This window comes from Chinchilla lanigera, unplaced genomic scaffold (genome assembly GCF_000276665.1).
Source record: "Chinchilla lanigera isolate Chin_1 unplaced genomic scaffold, ChiLan1.0 scaffold00111, whole genome shotgun sequence".
Taxonomy (NCBI): domain Eukaryota; kingdom Metazoa; phylum Chordata; class Mammalia; order Rodentia; family Chinchillidae; genus Chinchilla; species Chinchilla lanigera.
Window position 1 is genome coordinate 3059551 of NW_004955512.1, and position 20411 is coordinate 3079961.

Consider the following 20411-nt stretch of genomic DNA (forward strand, 5'->3'; position numbering starts at 1 on the left):
GGATTAGGCCTTCAGTGGAAAGGTCATTCTTTGCTCAGATGATCTAAATGTGCAATTGTACTCACCATCTTTGCAGATGGCTCCCAGCTGACACATCCCTAAGTCTAAGAGGTACCCACTGGGACAGCTTGTGCAGTTCTTGAATCCTGGACCATTGCATGTCAAACAACTGGTGTCACACCTATAAAAAGATGTACAATTTTTAATCCTATCATTCATGGGAGAAGGTATATTTTTACTGTCTTAAGCTTAACCCTCTCTTTGAAAGGGCTATAAAAATTTTTTTCTTGCAAAATTTGCTATGTTTGATAACATTAAAGAAATGTTTGCTAATGTTTGCTAATGTTAAAGAAAACAGCAGGCAGATACTGATGTCAGTGGGGATACAGCATGTATTTGAAGCAGAGCTATTACTTTTAAAGCCTGAGGTGGCTGCGAGGCAAAAAAAGACTGGATAACTTGGGTAAAGCTGTAAGGCAGTGTCCAAAGTTAAATGGTTAAACTTTGTCATTAACAATGCTAAGTTTCCTCATTACTGATGAAGACAGTCCTATAAGGAAGCAGGTACTAAATGCTAACGCCATGTGCCAGATGCACTTACCTTTTGCAGGATTTGTATCCATGCTCTGCAGAGTGGTCTAGGTAGTAGCTGATGCTGCAGCTCTGCACACATCTGCCCTCTTCCATGAAGTAACCCTCCGTGCAGTTAATGCACCCATCAGCACCTGCTCCTTTAGTGCAAGACAAACGCAGGAAACAGAAACCAAGCCTCAGGGAAGGGTGCAATATGGGCAGTGTTTTTAACAGTTTGTGAAAATGACATTCATCTGTTATAATTTTATGTTATACTTTACTTGTGGTTTTTTTTGTTATTTTCCTTGTATGGGAGAAAGCCCTCCGATTTTAAAATGAACTTATTCGCTAAAAACACCCGATTTCTTTGGAAAGAGAAGATGTCATTGGGACATTCTCAGTGAGGAGGGGATGTTGGTGGCAGACTTTGCAGAAGAACACATACACAATTATCCAAAGAGAAACAGATTCCCCCATATTTTCTTTAGACATATCAAGTGGGTTGTATGAAGGATCGCTAGAACCAAACAAAGACTACATTGGAAACAAAGACTAAGCAGTAGAACTGGGAGAAGGTACCAGCACAGGTGGCACAGAAGCGATGGCAGGGCTGGCAGTCCTGGCCATTGAAGTACCATCCATCTTCGCAGGTGACAGAACACCGGTCTCCCTGCAGGCTGCGAGAAATGTCAACAGAGCTGTAAGCAGACCTTTGCAATCAAGGCAAAGCGGCCATAATTCACCAAACTTCACATGTACAGTACCCTTGGAGACCGGTGGATTTGGGAGAGGTTCAAAGCCAAGGAAATAACCTTGTGTCCTTTTTTTCCCCTCGTGGTACTCATAATGAGATCTGTAGCATATGCACATGCTGTTAAGCTCTAGGGACAGTTTCCTGAACTTGTCAGACTCACAGACACTCTTGCTTTGTTGTGTATCTTCCAACCCAGCAATCTAAAAAGTACTGGATTGACAAAACAATCACGATGCCTAGCAATACACCCAGCAATCCCTTAATATCCAGACCTACTCCCTAATAAATTTAAAAGTTGTTCCATAATTCTAATTGCAGTAGCAACACATAGTAAAATGAATTACAACTGAAATAAAAGTTTAACAACAACCCCTTCCCAAGCTCCAGCCCAGAGTCCCTGGAGTAGCTTTCCACATTTTTAAGTGCTTTTGATTTTTAAACTTTTATTGCTTCTATCAAAACAACAGAATTCTCAGGCTGAGGGTATGGCTCAGGGGTATGGCATATGCTTAGCATCCACAAGCCCCTGAGTTCAATCCCCAGCAACACACACACACACACACACACACACACACACACAAATTCTAATACACTTCTGCCTACGTTTCTGGATTTATTCATTTAAAACACTCTAGTGAGGAATTTAGGATAATTACCTATAGTGCTGCTTTCTCAAATATCTGGATTTTTCTTATTTTTTTTGTGTTTCCAGGAGATATCTATACCACATTAATGTATAATGCATTTGAGTTTCTATTCTCTACTTGTACAATAAAATGGTACCTAATAAATTGCCAGAATATCAAATGAGAAATATACACTTTTCTTTCCTTCCCTTCTGTCAGCTATGAGATTTCCCAAAGCTTACAGTTTCATTTTTAAAATTATGATACACAGAATTTACATTATACAATACAAAATATAAAATATTAGACACTGAAAAACTAGTGTGGTTGGAAACAGGGTGGAAATGTAACCCTATGTCACCACCAAATTGATGATACTACAAGGCCGTACCTCAGGAAGATGGGCAAAAATTGCTATATTTTTAGCGCTTTTAGGTTGTTTTAACTGACCTCTTATTTGACTGCTGTATGTGGATCATACTAATTCAAAAAATTAAAGTTTATTTTTTCCTATGTATATTAAATAAAGTAGGAAAGAACAAAAAAAGTAAACAAGGGGGAAAAAAAAAGAAAAAGAAAAGAAAGAAGATATCCCTAACAGTTCTTGTTAGTATTTTACTTCATTTTCTTGTTGGGTGTCATGTATAGATATTTTCCCACTTCTTTTTCACTTCTCTGTAAGAATTTATAGGCCAAAAGCTTCAAGGAAAATGCAAGTGGCCTCAAGGAGACAAAGACAGCTCTACTAGAAGTGTGTGATCCTCACAGAACTTCTTTCTGGCCAGAGAGCAGGCATTTAAACAACCCCTAAAGAAACTCTTCCTCCCTTTCTGCAGTGGTAGAGAAAGGACACTGCATCCAGTGGGTCCTCTTGGAGGCAGGAGGGCCACTGGAAAACTTATCACAATTTTATAAAGGCCGCCTGGTTTTCCCAAGCAAGGACAGCACTTCTGATCAGGCCACTGTTTGCCAAGAGGCTGAGGCTACAGTCTGTAGGAAGAGACAAATGAAAGGGACACGCCACACAGGGTGGTCACCATACCCTGAAGCTTCCTGCTGCCCCTGTGAGACTGAGGAGCCCGGTCCTGGGAAAGCCTACGCCCTTCTCTGATGAAGTCACTGGGTCAGACCTGTGCGTCCACACGGCTACCGAGTTCTTAAAGCACAGCTAATGCAGCCCAAGGACCTGAACTTTATATTTTTATATCATTTTAATTAATGTATGTCTAAATTTGAGAAATTCGCACTTGGTTTGGTTATTGGCAAATGTTAGAATACATCTGGGACCTCTTGGCTTTTTAAAATCTACTTTCTCAACTAGATTAAAAAAACCCAACTGGAGGTATTTCTCATAAAAATTATTGTCAGGATTGAGCTGCACTTTAAGAACATATATGCCAGATTTTGAAAATTTAATAAGGCAACAAAAAAGAATGTAAAATACGTTAGTTTTTCAAGTTTGTCACATGTTTAAATTAAATATTTTGGACATGTTAGATTAAATAAAATATTTTATTAAAATCAACTTCCCCTGTATCTTTTTACTTCTTTTAATATGGCTACTGGCATATTAAAACTAAAGTATGACTCTCATTTTCTATCAGAGTGTGTTGGTTTAACTTTGTAAAGTTTCCCTAGAAATCAAGAAAATAATCCAAGTAATCTTTTATTTTTCAGGGGCCAATTATGTACCAGGTGCTAGACTAGGAGCCTCACAATGTTATCATAGTTTATTTTTCACCATAAATCTGCAAAATATGGGTTACTATTAGATGAGACCAGGGAGATTCAGAGTGGTTAAGTGACTTGCTCCACATCACCGTTAAGACCAGCAGAGGAGATTTGAATCCACACCTCTCTTCCTGCCTTTGTCACCCCACAGGTCCTCCATGAAGAGCGCTGAGGCTCAATAGCTTGGAATTTAGCAAAAGTTTTCATCTTGAGATGCAAGCTACTCATTAGCAAGCTAACACCGAATGCACTTATAAAAAAAAGGGACAAAACTATAGATCATAAATCTAAATGAAAATAACGCCCAAAAGTGATTAATAAAGGCACTCTCAATACCCAAAAGGAATCCAGTGGGAGAGAATCCTAACTCTGTGTATAGTCCAACTCCTCACTTAGCCTAGAACGGTCTGATCTCTCCACCTCGTTCAAGAGGCCACCAAGTCGCTTTGTACTACATTCTCTTCTCAACTGTCAGACTCTGACAATAAGTGAAGCACTCATTCAAGGAGAACTTCTCCTGGTGCTACATCTACACGCAAAAGACAGCATAATGGAGTCAAGCCTGAGGTACCTAAGATAAGAGAATGATTGGGTATGTGCAGAGAAGTAATAAAGATAAGAGAATAACTTTCTACCTTCCAAGGAATTAATCAGGTGGATTAAATATAATTCATCAGCATTACCTGCACAATAATCCCTGACCTGCACAATGCAGGCAAAACGCATGAAGGATGCTTCTCAAATAGTCATTTTTATTGACTTGTATCTGACTCACTTGTCTATGGAGAATTTATTTAGTTTATAACCCTTCCTTCACCAGGATGGCTCCCAATTTTTCATACCTAGTGGTGGAGATAATGCAAACTGCAGTTAAGATCTTTTGTGGGAGTCAAACCAAGGGTAGAGAGTAAGAGTGCTGTTTACTTGTTTATTCCTGTTTTTCCCAGTCTGTTCGCATTGAGAAGCTCTGTGGGCTATGCTATTTGATAAACTCCTTCACTCTCTTACCTTAGCCCATCCCTGCATTCTGTACAATTATGGGATTCAGTACATGTCTTGCAATTTTCACTGCATTTCCGGCAAAGATTTTTCTCTGTTTTAAAAAGAGAAGCACCGTTATAAATCAGTTGGTCAACTGGATTCCATAAAAGCATGTGAAGATGTTCTAATGTTTGCTGAAGTATTAGTACCCACAGTCTTCAGTAGGAAATTGCAGGAAAAGCCTCAGAATCAACATTTATTATCACTTCACAGTAAAGCAAATGCAAGCGTGGACTGCTGCCTTGGGAAATACCTGACACTCACTTGCCAACCTGTAGGCAAGAGAACTACAGCCTATACTTAAGTTTTTGTTAAATAATTTACAGGCTTTTCTCCCTTTCTCAAGCAGAGTTTCCTAACTCCCAGCACTAAAAATCCCACTCCTGAAGCCAGGCAGCAGGGCTGTGAGCACAGAATGGGGCCTTCCATGCCCACAGCTGGTCAGGATTCTCTGACCAGCGGTACTATAACAGGGAACTTACAGTGGAGATTCAAGATAAAGCAATGCTTATTTCCTCCCTTGACTAAAACAGTGCCTTGAATTTTATGGCTTCTGTGGAACTGATATAAATGCTTTCCCTTTCAGATAATATCTACATTCTGTAAAGTAGAAATGTATTGGTTTGAACAACTGCACTGTGAATCATGGTTTTCCTTTTCAACATAAATCCAAGTCCACACTGGAGAAAAGTATTATTCTATTGTGAAAAATAGTGCAAATGTACTATGTTATTGTGAAAAATTGTTCTATTGTGAATAATGGTGACTTGACATATCAAGGAAGGACTTTTACCTTGGACAAACTTTTGCTGGGGACTTGCTATCTGCTTTACTATGCAGTGTATACGTAAAACTGAGTGAAACTTTGTTCACTGGTTCTCTTCCTTTATCTGTCTTTAAATGTTGGTGTTCTTTGGGGTTCCACAGGAACTATTAAGTTCTTGACAATACTGTGGTATTTATACATGGTACTGATTATGTTATCAATAATAATGGATATGGTCTATGACAGTGGTGGGAACCTATAGCACTTGTGGGCTGCTTGTATCACCGAATGCTTTAAAAGGTTCGCCATCAGGGCAGGGGATTTAGCTCAGTGGCATAGCACCTGCCTGGCAAGCACGAGGTCGTGAGTTCGATTCCCAGTACCGGAGAAAAACCAAAAATAAAATAAAATAAAATAAAATAAAAGGTTCACCATCATTGGCATAGGATACAAAATTACACATCCTAGACCTGCCTTTTGCTTTTAGAATTTCCGGTGGGGAAACTCAACATCTCCATTCTCCCATTTAGTAAGTGGAGGTTATGAGGATACCCACTTCCAGCTTGTCTTGAGAGATTAATGAAATTATTCAAGAGGATGATATAAACTGTGAACGTACTGGCAGCAATTACTACTAGTCATGATTATATGTGGTCACCACGTTGTAGGTAAAAAAACTCATCAAAGGAGAACTATTATGAAAAGCAACTACATAGGAGAGATACGCAGATTCCTGAACTAATTCCAAGTGGAAGCTAAAGTAACTGCATTTCCTTCCTCAATTAGCCCTCTCCCGGACTCTCCAAAAAAGATTAGGCCCTTCAGGGCTGGGGGAGTAGCTCAGTGACAGAGTCCATGCTTAGCATGCACCAAGCCTTACCAGAAGAAAACAAACGAATCTCTCAGTTATTCTGATTTTGTCACATAACAATCTAGAACCAAATTTCTTTTCCAAGATCCAGCCTTCTTGACAGAGTTTTGACTTCACTCTCCAAGGAATACTGAATATTTCTGTGGATTCTCTATGCTCCTTCTTCTCTCCCAGTTTTCCCTTTCCCTATCAGATTGTAGCTGATGTTCCACATTTTGGGGCAAACAAGAGCGGTGGAGAGATCCCTGCCCTGTGCTGTAAAGGTACGATGAAAAACTCATGTGCTACACAGAGACACCTGTCTCTGATTTGGAGAATTTCATGTCTTATGAAGCAAGAGATCTTTTAAAAACAGCTCTTCTTTCTTTGAACTTGGGTTGTCTTATTTATCAGGTTGTGCAAAAACATATTTCAGAATCATTATATACCATGGTGTGACACCTTTGTTAAGACAAATTATCCAGAAATCAGAAATAAAAGATACCTGCAGGCCTTTTCAGGGCCACACTGGAGTGCTAACAGGTGTGCCCAGAGATCATTAATTCTCTAGTACAGGGATGGTGAACCTTTTAGAGCTTTCAGTGATACAAACAGCCCGCTCTGGCATGCGTCCCATAAGTTGGCTACCACTGCACCAGGACAAAGTCTCTTGGTCTGTTTGCTAATTATAGTGGATGAAGGCCCGGACTCTGAAGTTGTATATTATAGCATAGATCTTTGTTTGATAAAGTTGCAAATTATTTCTAGACAAAATACCCCCCAAATTCTAGTTTTGCTGTCATGTAGGAAATTATTGAATTTCACCTCTAGCTCAGTAAACAGATTTCATTTTGTCCTTTCTGGGAGAATACAGTACTTGGTCATCCTGGAACCCATTTGCCATCTTACATGTGACCTCATTAATGAGTTATATGCCTTTGACATATGTTCACCCTACATTTATAACAAAGCCATGCAATTTAAACTTTTCAAAGTGTACATTCTGATACAGTACAGCCTGTTCACACCTGGTGCACATGCAGTAAAGAGCAGGCCCAGCTGCTACCGTCGCTTACCCTATGTAAATCCACCTAGGGGGCCCATTGGCAACTAGAAACTTGGATTTCTCGCTTAGAGAGTTTCTGCCACTCTGGTGAGAGTGGCTCATGTTGTCTAAACGTGTGAAAACAATATGGCTTAAAGTGAACATGCTTTCTGTCCGGGAGCCTGACACTTTGGTGCATGGCCTGGCTTGCCACCAGGAGCTGGTCAGGGAGGTGCCCGGGCACTCAGTCTCCATTGACACTCAGCCCACAATGTTTTGATGTTTGTCACAACTTCTTGCTGGTGTAATGAAGCACGTCCCGAGTGACTGCGCTGGAGGGCACTCTTGGAAGCTGGTGCCCTTTTTCCTCCGGACTTCGCCATTTCTCTTAGCTGATTTTAGTTTTTATCCTTTTGCTCTAATAAACCATAACTATGTGTTTAAGAGTACATGTGTATCTTGAGACTGATGACCATTCCTAGCAAATCTTGAATCTGGGCATGGTCTTGAGGACCCTCTGATACAGTCAGATAAGAATTTTTATGCAGTGCTTCTAAACTGTCTCTTAAAATAAACTGGCTAGAACCTGTCTGGTGTTAAGCAATGTGCAGGTTTCATAAAAGCTAAATATTCCTTCCAATGTCATTGAAATGAAAATCCTACATGCTGTCTCTAAAAGATGAATATTTGAAATCAACTCACTGGTGTCCTGATAGGACCCATCAGGGCAGTGGATAACGCAGCTGTTGGTTTCTTCGCTGAGGAAGTAACCATATTTACAGGACAGGCATTGGTCACCATGGCTCCCGAAGCAGGACTCACAGTTGGGCGCACACTTCCGGCAGCGCTTCTTGTCAGCATGGTAGTGGCCAGGGGGACAGCTGGGGACACAGATCCTGCATTGGGGAATGATAAGAAAGAAGGCGACATCACCAGTGACTCAGTCCTCAGTATCCTTTTGGAGGAGCTTGGCAAACAGTTGGCCTCAGCCTGGAAATGAGTTCTGAACCAGGATGCCAACAGCAAACTTGAAGGGCCGAGTGCTGCTGACTAAAGCTTTGTCCCTGCGCAGGGCACTGAAGGAGGAACACAGTTACAGCGTGCCACATCCATCAGATGAGGTGTCCCTCGATCCTGGCCATCCCTTAGTTCAGATCCAGCGCTAAAATGAAGGTTTAGATGCCGATGTTCAGGGTAGATGCTGCATCTCCACAGTATGCCTGGGGTGGTGAGTCAGAGGGAAAGTACAGGGGAACCCTCATTTCATGCAAAAAAGATCACTGTGATAGAGGTTCTTCCTACTTTTGTACGGGTCCTGTGTGTGCTCATGTGGGTACTGGTACTGGCTGTATGCTATAGTCTAAATCAATATAAATATATTTACATTTATGTTGGTTATGAGAAGCTGTTTTACTTAATAACTTTGCCCACAACTGAAAGACAAGGTTTAATTTATTTGTTTCTTCAAGAAATATTTATTGAGCACCAATTAAATATCAGGTATTTCTGAAGTACAAGAGATCACAAAGGTACTGAATTACTTCAAGGCCTCTTCCTCAAGGAAGTTAGATTCCAGCACAGACTTAAATAGGGATCTGAGCCTGTCTGGCTCTGCCTGGGTGCCTGGGCTCTCGTGGTGCCACATGCAGCTCCCCAGAGTGACTTCTGCCTGAAGCAGGAGGGAGGAGGGAGATGGTGGACGTGTGAGGGCCATGGGCTAGGGAGGACGTGGTGTAGCGGGGCAGTCCATGGTCCATGGCTTGGCCTCATGGGCACAGGCTACATACTGGGCCCCAGCAGAAGACTGGGAATAAGCAGGGACAAGCACCTGCGTTGTGTTGGGGACTGTGGCAGAGCATCAGTCTGGCCTGTGTGCTGGCATTTCCACAGGGGCTAATACAGTCAGAGCATCAGATAGGAACCGGGTGTAAAGGACACCGAACTTCAGTTGAACAGGTACATTAAGTTTGAGAGCCTATTATCACCACCAGTTAGAAGCTATGTATTGTATACTTTAAAATTGCTGGGCCAGGGATATAGCTCAGCAGCACAATGCTCGCCTGGCAAGCGTGAGGTCCTGAGTTAGATTCCCAGTACAAAAAAAAAAAAAAAAAATTGCTAAGACATAGATTTTCAAGTGTTCTAACCACAAAGAAATGGTGAGCATGTAACAGAATGCTTAAATGGCTTGATTTAGCCACTCCACAGTGTGCGCACATTTCAAAACATCACTGTCTTGGTTACTTTTCTCTCGTTGCTGGGACAAAATATCTGATGCCCAAAATTAAGGAAGGAAAGGTTTATTTCGCTTACAGTTTGTGGAGGTTTCAGTGTGTACTTGGCAGGTTACAAGGCAGAGTGGCACATGACAGAGGGCTACAGCTCATGGCAACAGAACACAGCAAAGCAACAACATACACCAGGGAGGAAATGCCCAGAAGCACCCTCTTTCTCTCCCTTACATATGCAAACTATCCACCCCAGGGCGGGTGCAGCTCTCACACCCATAATCAATCAAACTCTAAAAGCCTGATCCATGACTGCATGAGGCTTTGGTGGGACACCCAGACACAAACCGTAACAACCACGCTAGGCAGTATAAACATGCTTTCCAATATGATAATTGAAACCAACAAAAACACCAAAAAGAAAGACCTGGAGGAAGGCTGAGGCAGGAAGATTGCCAGTTTCAACCCAGCCTGGGCAACTCAGTAAGACCCTGTCTCAAAAACAGGCTGGAGATGTGGAGCAGTTCAAAGGCCTTGGGTTCAGTCCTCAGTACCACAAAACAACTCCAGCAATAATGAACAAACACAACAAAATGAAGCAAACTGCATGTGCTTCGCTGGTTTCTCCAGCTAAATGTGAGGAGAGACGTTTGCAGTTTCATAGCACATAGGCCCATTACGCTTCATATCTCAGCGTAATTTTCATCACTGTGGGTTCTACAGGTGGGCAACGAGCCTGAGCAGCAGCACCTTCTCTGAGCTTGGGGCCTGGTGGGGGACACGGTGGCTTCCAGCATGCCCCTCATGTTGCTGGTCCTGTGGTGTCATGTGCGGGATCTGACGTGGTCTCTTACCTGGTGTTATTTTTCAGCTTGTAGTAGTAGTGCAAACAGTCATTGCAGTGGTCTGGTCCAGGCCCATCACAGCCAACTTCACTGCACTCAGGATCGCATGGGCCTTTCAAAAGAGATGGGAGCAAAACATGAACAAAGGACTCTAGCAGGTCTGCTTGATCTTGACTTTGGTACAAGATAGCATATTATTTTTTTCCCTTTTACATAGTGACAGTTTCTTTTGGACAGAGGACTGATAGTCAACATGATTATAAACTCAGAGATAAACTTTTGACTTTTATTGGGAAAAATTAAATTTCCTAGGTATCAAGCATGTCAAATCTACGCAAGACCCATTCTTCAAAATATGTATGGCTGTGTGGTGGGAGATAAGAAATATTTCAGAATTGAAATGAACCATGCAACTATTGCATCTGGGAAAAAATACCCTGCAATTAATATGCATAACAAAAATGTAGGGTTTACAGAAAATGAGAAGCTAGGTATTGACAAAAAAAGAAAATAAGATTATTACTCAATGCCTGGACCAAACTGCCTGCTTCATTTGAGGTCATGAAAGCCATGAAATACCTCCGAAATACTGTGACCTGAAGAAACATCATTCTGGCATCTGCACAAGCTTATCAGCATCTAGTCTTGGATCACAAAGCAGGTACCGTAGGTACAGGTAATAGATTCAAAATTGCATGCTATCCAAAGGTCAATGAGAAACTCCATGAAAGAAAATTATATAAACATGTAAAAATGAGAGCTGGCTTAAAAGAATGCCAGACCTGGGATGAAGGTACCTAACTTCTCTTGCTACATATTCTTTGGTATAGTGAAAAAAATGCACAAAGAGAAAAAAATAGCAGAAAATTATTTTGTAATTGATGAAAAACTTTGTATTGATGTGGGTTACTTATAGGTTTTACTTTTTTTTTCCTGATTCTATATTTTGGTATATATGGTCTCCCGATCATGAAGGTCTTTCCCACTGAAAATTTGTATGATTTTAACCATCAACGAATAACTGCATGAAATACACAAATAGTAAGCCAAGGATACCAGACATGTTTTAAATCCTACTTTATGCAAAAGGACTTACTGTTAACCGTAGTTTTCCTAAAACATTATGGAACTATGTCCAAAATAACTGAATCCCAGAAACATAAACTGTTAGAACTGGGTGGAATGACTCAGAAAAAAATCTGGTAGTCAAACACTCCCATTTCACTAATGAGGAGATTGATTTTTTCCAAGCATTAACAGGGACCTGTCCAGGATCACCCAGGTAGAAGGGTTTAGATCCACAGTGCCCTGCTATTGAGTCTGGATTTCTTGCTTAAAGGTAGCAAATCAGGTACTCAAAATGACCTTTCCATCTGAATGGAAATAAGCCATTTCAAATGCTGCAGAATTGAATATATTCCTGATTAACGGCAAGAGTCATTTGACAACATTGTTTTTCCCTATTTTCCCATAAGCCTTAAGTTTATCTCTATATTAAATTCCACAGCTAGTGCAACTTGGAACAGGTTAGCTGTCCACCACTGTCTACCAGGGGAGTGATGGCTGTGCTGGAAAGGGTCGAAGTCCAGCCAGCTCTGGTTCTCATGGTTCCTGGGATTCATGAAACAGAACATGGATCTGGTTACTTATAACGCCATCTGTGCCTCTAGTCAGGCTGCCTTCTAAAGGAAAGTAAAAAGTCACAGCTCCAAAGGAAAGCAGTCATGGGTGGCCCTAAATTTTCACCAGATGATTTTGAGAATTAAAAAAAAATCCTAAACACATTTATTCTTGCTATGTGTTCATAGGGCTCTGTAAGTAGGTTCACATGCTGTGTTGTTTCTCTGATAACCTTAAACTGTCCCAGATGCAACCTAGCACTGTAAGTTGCAGACTAATAATGAAGTAATTGTCTCTGTTCTCTGATAACTGCCAATATCAATACTTCAGAGATGTAATATAAACCCCACAAAATTGTTTAGCTGTGTTCAGAGTCTTAACCTTACCAAAGTTTGAATTAGAAACATTACCAAAATTTGAATAAGAAATAAAGTAATAGGTTTCTATTATGGTCCACTTACACTTTTGGGTATACTTTCTCCTATCAAAGATGACAAAATGATTGACAGTTATAACATAAATAGTCATTTTATAAGCTCAAAGCAAACCAAAACAAAAACCTCACATACTCTAGCTAGCTTCACTGGTCCTCACTGTCCAAGCATTTTACTGATTCTGGGAGACTATTTAGAACAAAGGGACTCGGTGCATATTTAAGATATTCTGCTCAGGTGATTAATGGAGTAAATTTATCTCAGTAATTAGAGAAATATTCTAGAACTACAGTAACCAAACATTTCTTTTCTGAAGGTACATTGCACTTCTATTTACACAAAGTTCTCTGCTAGGAGAAGCTTTCTCCATTAAGTGTTATGTATCATAGCTCAAGATTCAATGGTTTTAGAAGTTATAGCAAATGCAACAAGATAGGAGTCAGAAATATAACGAGAAGGATGAATAACCCTACAATTTGCAGGTGATATGGCTATAGTACAGAAACCACCCAGAAAACTAACTCTAAACATATGTCAATGACAGAGTTAAGCCATGTGGACTGGTATCAGGTAAAAATGCAATAGATTTCTTACATTCCAGTGTATACTAACCAGAAAGCATGGAATATTTTTCCCTTACAAGAACAACAAGACCCAAAATACTTAGGTATAACATGATCAAGAAGTAAACGACATAAAATTGAAAAGATTTCACCAAAATAGGATGAGACATATGTTTTATATGGAAAAACTATGTATTATAAAAAATAATTTTTTCCATCAGCTTGCATGTAGATTCAAATTAAATTCCAATGGAACTTTTAAAGGGCACTTAGTAAACAATTTAAAATTTTATCTGGAGAATAGCAGTGCAATCATTTCTATGAAAATGGGAAGCAGATGTTCAAAAAATATTAAAATACATCAGGAGGGCTGAGGGTGTAGCTCAGTGGTAGGGAGTATACTTAGCATGTACAAGGCCCTAAATTCAATTGCTAACATCCCTGACCCTTCCTTATACCCTCAAAAAAACAAAAACAAAGCAAACAAATAAAACCCATAAAAAACACTGCATGTGGTATTCACTTGAAAATAGACTGACAAATCAGAAAAGGTGGCAAGAGCAGAGATCTTGATATAAAAACTTACATTGTAAAGAAAGCATCATAAACCAATAAAAAAGGGATGCTCAACCAATGATGTTAATCTGTTTGGGAAATAAGGACAGTTTCAATTCATACTATATATTGTAAACCAAAGCTGCTTCTAGAGGAATTAAGGGTCAAATGTAAAAAATAAGGGATTACAAAAAACAAAACAAAATAAACCCCATGTGACTATTTAGCTGCTATTCAAGGATAAAACTGCACTAAAAAAAAAAAATCTGTGACTGTTATATCTGAAACTATAAGCCCTTTTCTCTAACAGTGTTTTCTGTCAAAATATCACAAAACAAAACAAAAATTACATTTGGGAAGCAAGTAATAACTGAGAATGTTCTCAACCAGTGTGAAATAATGTGAGACAGTAATGTACAGAGAGTTCTTATAACACAGGTCCAAGAAGGAGTGCCATCTTGAACAGAAAAGTGGGCTAAAACCAGTTGTATTTAATTCAGGGAACCTCAAAGGTAAGTGTTTAGATTTACTAAGGCTCAAAGCTGTAAAACTTAAAAAATGTTCTTTTTTTACTTTGCTGTTTTCTTTCCAGTCAGCGCTGGCAGGAATGAGTACAATGAAAGCCCCACCACTGGTCGCAGTGAAACGGTGCATCTTGTCTGGAAAGCAGCCTGCCAGATTGCTTCCAAGCCCCACAACTGATTACCCCCTCTGCGGCAGTAAATCTCACAATGGAATTCTATTCTAAAGAAATAACCGAAGATATAGACAAAGACTCATAAATAATGAGATGCATCTAAACCTTGTTTAAAAGTAGTGTAAAGCGAGGCAAACTGCATCTCAGATTATGGATTAAATACACCACGGTACAATCATAGTATGGAATATGAGCTTTGTAGACAATACTTACAGCTATCTGAATATATGAATACATGAATACATAATCAAACTAATATGCACACAAAAAATATTTGGGAGGATAGGTAAAATATCTCACAACATGATTAGTGTATTATCACAGCACATATTATTTTAATCACATACTACCCCACATGATGGGAGGGTGCATGAGCATTCTGAAGATGCACCCCACTGCAGCCCCACTCACCTGCATAATCCTCTGCACCATAGTCCTCTGTGGGGTCCTCAACTCGGCTGTAGCGGAAACGTTCCACCTTCGGAAACTCGTTTGTTGGGGAGTATGGCTGTACCGAGGTGCCGTAGAGGACTAAGGACCATTCTTTCAATTTACCTGTAAAACCAGAGCAGGACCAAATATTCACTCTTTCATTATAAAACTCCAAGTCCTTTACAAACACATACACACACACACACACATACACACAGAGCAATAACAGAAGAACTATGTGAGCAGATTGAAAAGAATCATTGCATCACATACGAAGCTAACTATGCACATTTCCCACCATTTGCAGAATTCACTATTTAATAATTCATATACCATGGGTTTACTGAGCACCCACTTATTAGATAGGTCTTCATTTAATCAGCATTATTGGAAAACTGGGAAATAAATATTCTTCAGATTACTGGATCAAGGATTGAATTTCATATTCTCAATATTTAAGAGAATTCCAGAATTCTTTAGAAGGCTTTGTTTTTCTAGCTATAATAAAGGCTTTATTTGGGCTCTTCATAGTTTTGGGTGTTATCCCAGTAGTTCACAAATAGACAAAAAACCCAAACAAACTTCTGTTCTACCTAATTCTTAACCTATCATTCAATGATAAGAAAGAATCACTATACAAACTATCTTTTTTTTGAGCCAAGGTCTTGCTTTGTAGTTGCAGGCTGGCCTTGAATTCAAAGTAATCCTCCTGCCTCCACCTCACGAGTGCTAGGATTGTAGGAGTGCCCGGTTTATAAACTGCTTTACAGATTGTACTGTCCAATGATAGCTACTAGATGTACAGTATACAGCTATTTAAATGAACTGAAATTAACTGGAAATGGGCCATTCCCCTCCCTGCAGAGCATGTCCCGGACACCACTGCAAAACAGCATCTCCTAGTCAAGAATACCACGAGACCACAGTGATAGTCTCACCTCCTTTGGACGGATTACAAGGAACATTCTGCTTTTGTTAAGTCCTTATTTATCCCTTTAGCTCTCAGCGCCAAAAAATTAGTTTTCAATGCAAATTAAAGAAAAAGGAAAAACTGCCTCCATGCCATTAAGCTCAATATGATTCACATCAAAAGGAATCAACCATAACAAGAAGTGCTTTAAAACAAAACCATTTCAATCCTACAGATATGCTAGGAGGAAGGCAGAATCCCACTCGGAATGCCTCCCATCTTGGTTTAACAGATAGAATCTGGGATGGTCAGGGCTGGGGTCAAGGTTGGGGTCAGAGGCTAGTACAGAGTGACGACCTTCAGCCCTAGGGCCTTTCATCTATCAGCATCTATAACCACTATCAAATCTATGCCTAATGTTTCTAAGTACAGTATTTACTGTATGCTAACAAGCACAGGCCCAAATGCTTTGTAAATCTTATTCAATTCAGTACGATAGCAACCCTGAGGGAAGGACTGGTGTTCCCAATATATAGTTGGGGAACCTGACTCATGGCAGTTACTAACTCCCCCAACTTCAGTAAGAGAACAGATTAAAAACCACTCTGAATCCAAATCCTGAGCTCTTCAAGTGTTTCACAAATAATTCTAGGACTTTAGGAACCTGACAATGAGAAATAAGCACACACATGTTTCTTGACTTATAGTGACATTTGATCCTGCTAAAATCACTGTAAATTGAAAATATTATACATTAAAACTACATTTAATACACCCGACCTACTAAACATAGCCTAGTCTACCCTAAATGTGCTTATAATGTTTATATTAGCCTTCAGTTAGGCAAAATCGCCTAACACAAAGCCTATCTTATCAAAATGTTGAATATCTCATATATACACCGATGAGTGTTTTGTGGACAAGATGGGGTGCAAAACCACAGTATCCCCAAAGCACACTGACAACATGGTACCGGGGGGACCAGTTATTTTCTCTCATGTTTGTGTGGCTTCCTGGGGCTGTGGCTCACTGCCACTGGCGAGCATAACGCTGTGGCGAGTGAGTGTTGCCCTGCACGTCATGAGCCCAGGAAAAGATCAAAAATCAGAACTCTAAATACAGTCTCTACTTAATGCATGTGGCTTTCACACCTTCATAAAGTTGAATCTTAAGGTGAACAATCATTAAATCAAGGATCATGCACAAAGGACTCTTTTTTTTTCTGAGTGTGCACGGGGCCAGTACAATCAGTTTATATGTGATTTGCTCTTTGCCAGCTTTCTTTGCATTCATTTGTTAATGGCCATGCTTTCCGCAGTCAGGGTGGTGGTCAGGATCAGTTCTCAATGGCACTTCTCAAATAGCGCCAAGTGAATGAAGTGAATGATCATCGGGAAATGATGTCTGCTCTGCCTTGAGGTAGCAATACAAGGAAAAACCTAGTTTCCTTAAGGCATCTCTCAGGTATATCAGTGGAATATATAACACAATGGTACTACAGGTCATCTCATCCATCAGTTACCCTAAAACCTAGTTCATTTTGGATCTAAAAATTTATCCTCCAACGTGCTTTGAAGAGTGCTGTCTCAAAATTAATTATGTAGTTGGTGCTACTTCTGAAGGACATCATGGGCCCACTAGGGATAGCCTTACAATTCATCTCTTTAATTTTCACTTACGAGGTTATCACAAGAGCCAAGCAGGTGTCAGTGCCATGCTCTTGAACTTCCAAAACTGAGAGCTAACTTAACCTCTTTTTGTTATAAAGTATCCAACTATAGTATTTTGTTATAGTACCCCAAAACAGACTTGGATATGTGAGAAACACTCTTTGATCAAAACATATTCTGTCATTTTCTTATATAATACATCTATTGATAGATAAGAAGCTCTCACCTGGAGTTTTGAAGTTCCTCAGTTGAGAGGGAGTATCATAAACTTCAAGGATCCAATCACCAGCAGCTTGTTCTCCCCAGCAATGAATGGTCATGAACTCCCAATTTTTAAATCCTTCCATAGAATGATCAAATAGCCTGAAAGAGAATCATAACACATTGTCCTGTATGGAATTTAAAATCTTGTGAGGGAATAGGCAACACCATGATCAGCGATCATTTCTCATCAGTCAACATTCTTAGCTGCACACTGGAGCTTGTCTTTACCCTGGAATCACCAGTTGGCAGACCCACACATATATCAATGTCCTACACTAAGCAAAGAGGCCTGGGACTGGCCATGCAAGAGCAAATCTATAAGGACTGACCATGTGGGAAGAAGGAAACTGGGCTGAGTGAGACCCTACCCACAACACTGACAGTAAAGGGTTGAAGATGTAGACAGAGCAACTGGAACTCTCTCATGGTGTTCAGAGGAATGCAAAAGTGTTACAACAAATTCACCATAAAACTCAAAAAGCTCTTCAAGATATTTACCCAAGAGAAATATGTCTGCAGAAATAATTCCGCATGAGTTTTCATAATTTTTTTTGAGACAGGGTCTTGCTATGTAGTTCAGGCTGGCCTGGACTCACTGTGTAGCACAGGCTGGCCTTGAATGTGAGGTGATCCTTCTGCCTCAGCCTCCCAAGTGCTGGGATTATAGGCATGTGCCACCAATGTGGTAAGTGTTCATAACTGTCAAAATCTGTAAACAACTCAAGTGATCATTAAATGGTGAATGGGTAAATAAATTATAGTATATTCATACAATGAAATACTATGCAGTACTGAAAAATGAATTCATACAATTTACAATTATAATTAACATATAATATATACAACCACATCTATGAGTTTCATAAACATATGCTAAGTGAATGAAGCCAGACACAAAGACTACATATTTTATGATTTGGTTTCATTGCATTTTAGAAAAGGTAAAACTATAAGTAAGAAAACAGATCAGTAGTTGTCAGGGACTTAGGAGGGGAAACAGAGGTAAAGAGAGGTTATGAGAGTGACTGAATTGTTTTATATCTTGAAAGTAATGGCATGTGGTTGTACAGCTATGCAAGTTTGTCGAAACAGTATTATTCTTGTAAAAAACTGATTTGTTTACATATAAAGTATGGCTCAGTAACAAGACTCTCCCCATTATTCTTATCCAGTTCAAGTCTGGCTAGAATCCCAGCTGAGGGTCTGTTCTGATCTTTCCAAAGATTCTCTAAGTTCTTAATTCCCTACATGAAATATCTTTCTGCTTGAAGTAGCTAGACTCACTCTGTTTCCTGGGATGGGAGTCCTGAAATGTGAAAGAAAATGACATACATAAAGTTGTGATCGAGAATAAAGAGGTGGTAACAGATAAGGAGCACGTATTATTCACATAGGCAGACAATGTAGATGGACCACACACGCACCCAGAAAATGCTGAAGGCATTTTCTGTGCGGTGGAATCTCAGGGTGGAAAGTAAAAGATGGGACAAAAGACAGATTTTTTTGCAGTTTTCTTTTAAAAATTGTATACATCTGTTATTTTATTGAAAAAAAAAATAAGAATAAGTTGAGAATGGAGAGTGGTAAAATAGAAGGAAAGCATCACTAACATTATCTTAGCATTATCCTAGCGACCACATCTGGTCACTTTTGGCAAAGCAATGCAGACGGCTACCCAGAAGATGCAGTCCACTTCTTCTGCCTTAGTTTTATGTTCATCAAATAAATCAAACGGTTATAATTTGACTTTCTAGGTATGTCTTCCTTTGGGAGAAATTGTGTCCTTCTAAAAACAAAAATGACCAGTTTAATCTCCTTAATGTACTAAAATCTGATCTTTTTAAAAGACATTATATTAATAATACATTTGAGGCATCCTCTAAAATGCTAGCTGGAGTCTAAAACTGGGTTCAGTGGCACAAGATTGGAACGTGTTACATAAATGACTGACCCCCAGATATAACCCCTACAGGAGGGCAATGAAAAGGCAAATCACCTGGTATCTGTTCCCTAAGCCTTTGGAAAGGTGGCATGAGCGAAGGTGAATAGATGCCTTTACTGCAGGACACTTCTGCTCTTTGGAATAAGAAGATGTGTTTGACAATCTCCTAGGTGGAGTTAGTGGCAGGTAGTGATTTTCAAACATACTATACATGTGAAGTACAGTCCCTCGGGCCCTCCTTCTGCCCCTCTTCCATCCCCGTCCCTGCCTGCCCTGCTTTTCTTTTCTTTTTCTCTCCTTCCTTCTCCTCTGCTATTCCCTCCAATCCTCTCCCCCTATAATATCTGTGTATGATCCATGAAGGTTATGTCACCTTTTGAACAGGGCTCTGTAGCACCTCAACCAGGCCCACATGGGATTAGGTGATGTACCCCCAGGATGAAAGGGATGAAAATGGTGTTTTCACACTATGCCAATTCATTACTAAAGGATTTATGGAAACACTACAATTCACTGTGCTGCCACAATAGGCAGTAGGGTTCGTTTCACAAGTTTATGGTTTAGAACTGGACTTGGCCAAGAAGAAATTGCTAGACCATTATATAACTGACACATCTACCAAGCCCCTCGCTTAGAACCTGGGGTGTGCGAACATTGGGCAAACGGCAACGCAGAGACAGAAGGAATTTTCACAAGCTGTCCTTCCTTCCAGGGGTGTTACTAAGAAAATGTGCGGACATGGAAATGGATGGAGTGGAAAACCAGTGTAGAACCACTTCCTTGCCCAGCTAGAACTTGAACTCCAACCCACTTGAGCCACTGTGCTATTTGAGGGCACCGAAGCAATAACTTGTCACAAAATAGG

General features: G+C 40.0%; 1 protein-coding gene across 2 annotated transcripts in view; it reads right to left on the reverse strand.

Moving 5' to 3' along the window:
• Nucleotides 1-20411, reverse strand: part of Pcsk5 (proprotein convertase subtilisin/kexin type 5) — a gene marked incomplete at its 5' end in the record, with an annotated part of 418607 nt that overhangs the window by 144717 nt on the left and 253479 nt on the right. For both annotated transcript variants that reach the window (XM_005408309.2, XM_005408310.2), the window contains 8 exon segments: nucleotides 66-181; nucleotides 602-731; nucleotides 1153-1250; nucleotides 4693-4777; nucleotides 8089-8282; nucleotides 10469-10571; nucleotides 14740-14883; nucleotides 17567-17703. In XM_005408309.2, coding sequence (XP_005408366.1) covers nucleotides 66-181; nucleotides 602-731; nucleotides 1153-1250; nucleotides 4693-4777; nucleotides 8089-8282; nucleotides 10469-10571; nucleotides 14740-14883; nucleotides 17567-17703 — 1007 coding nt within the window.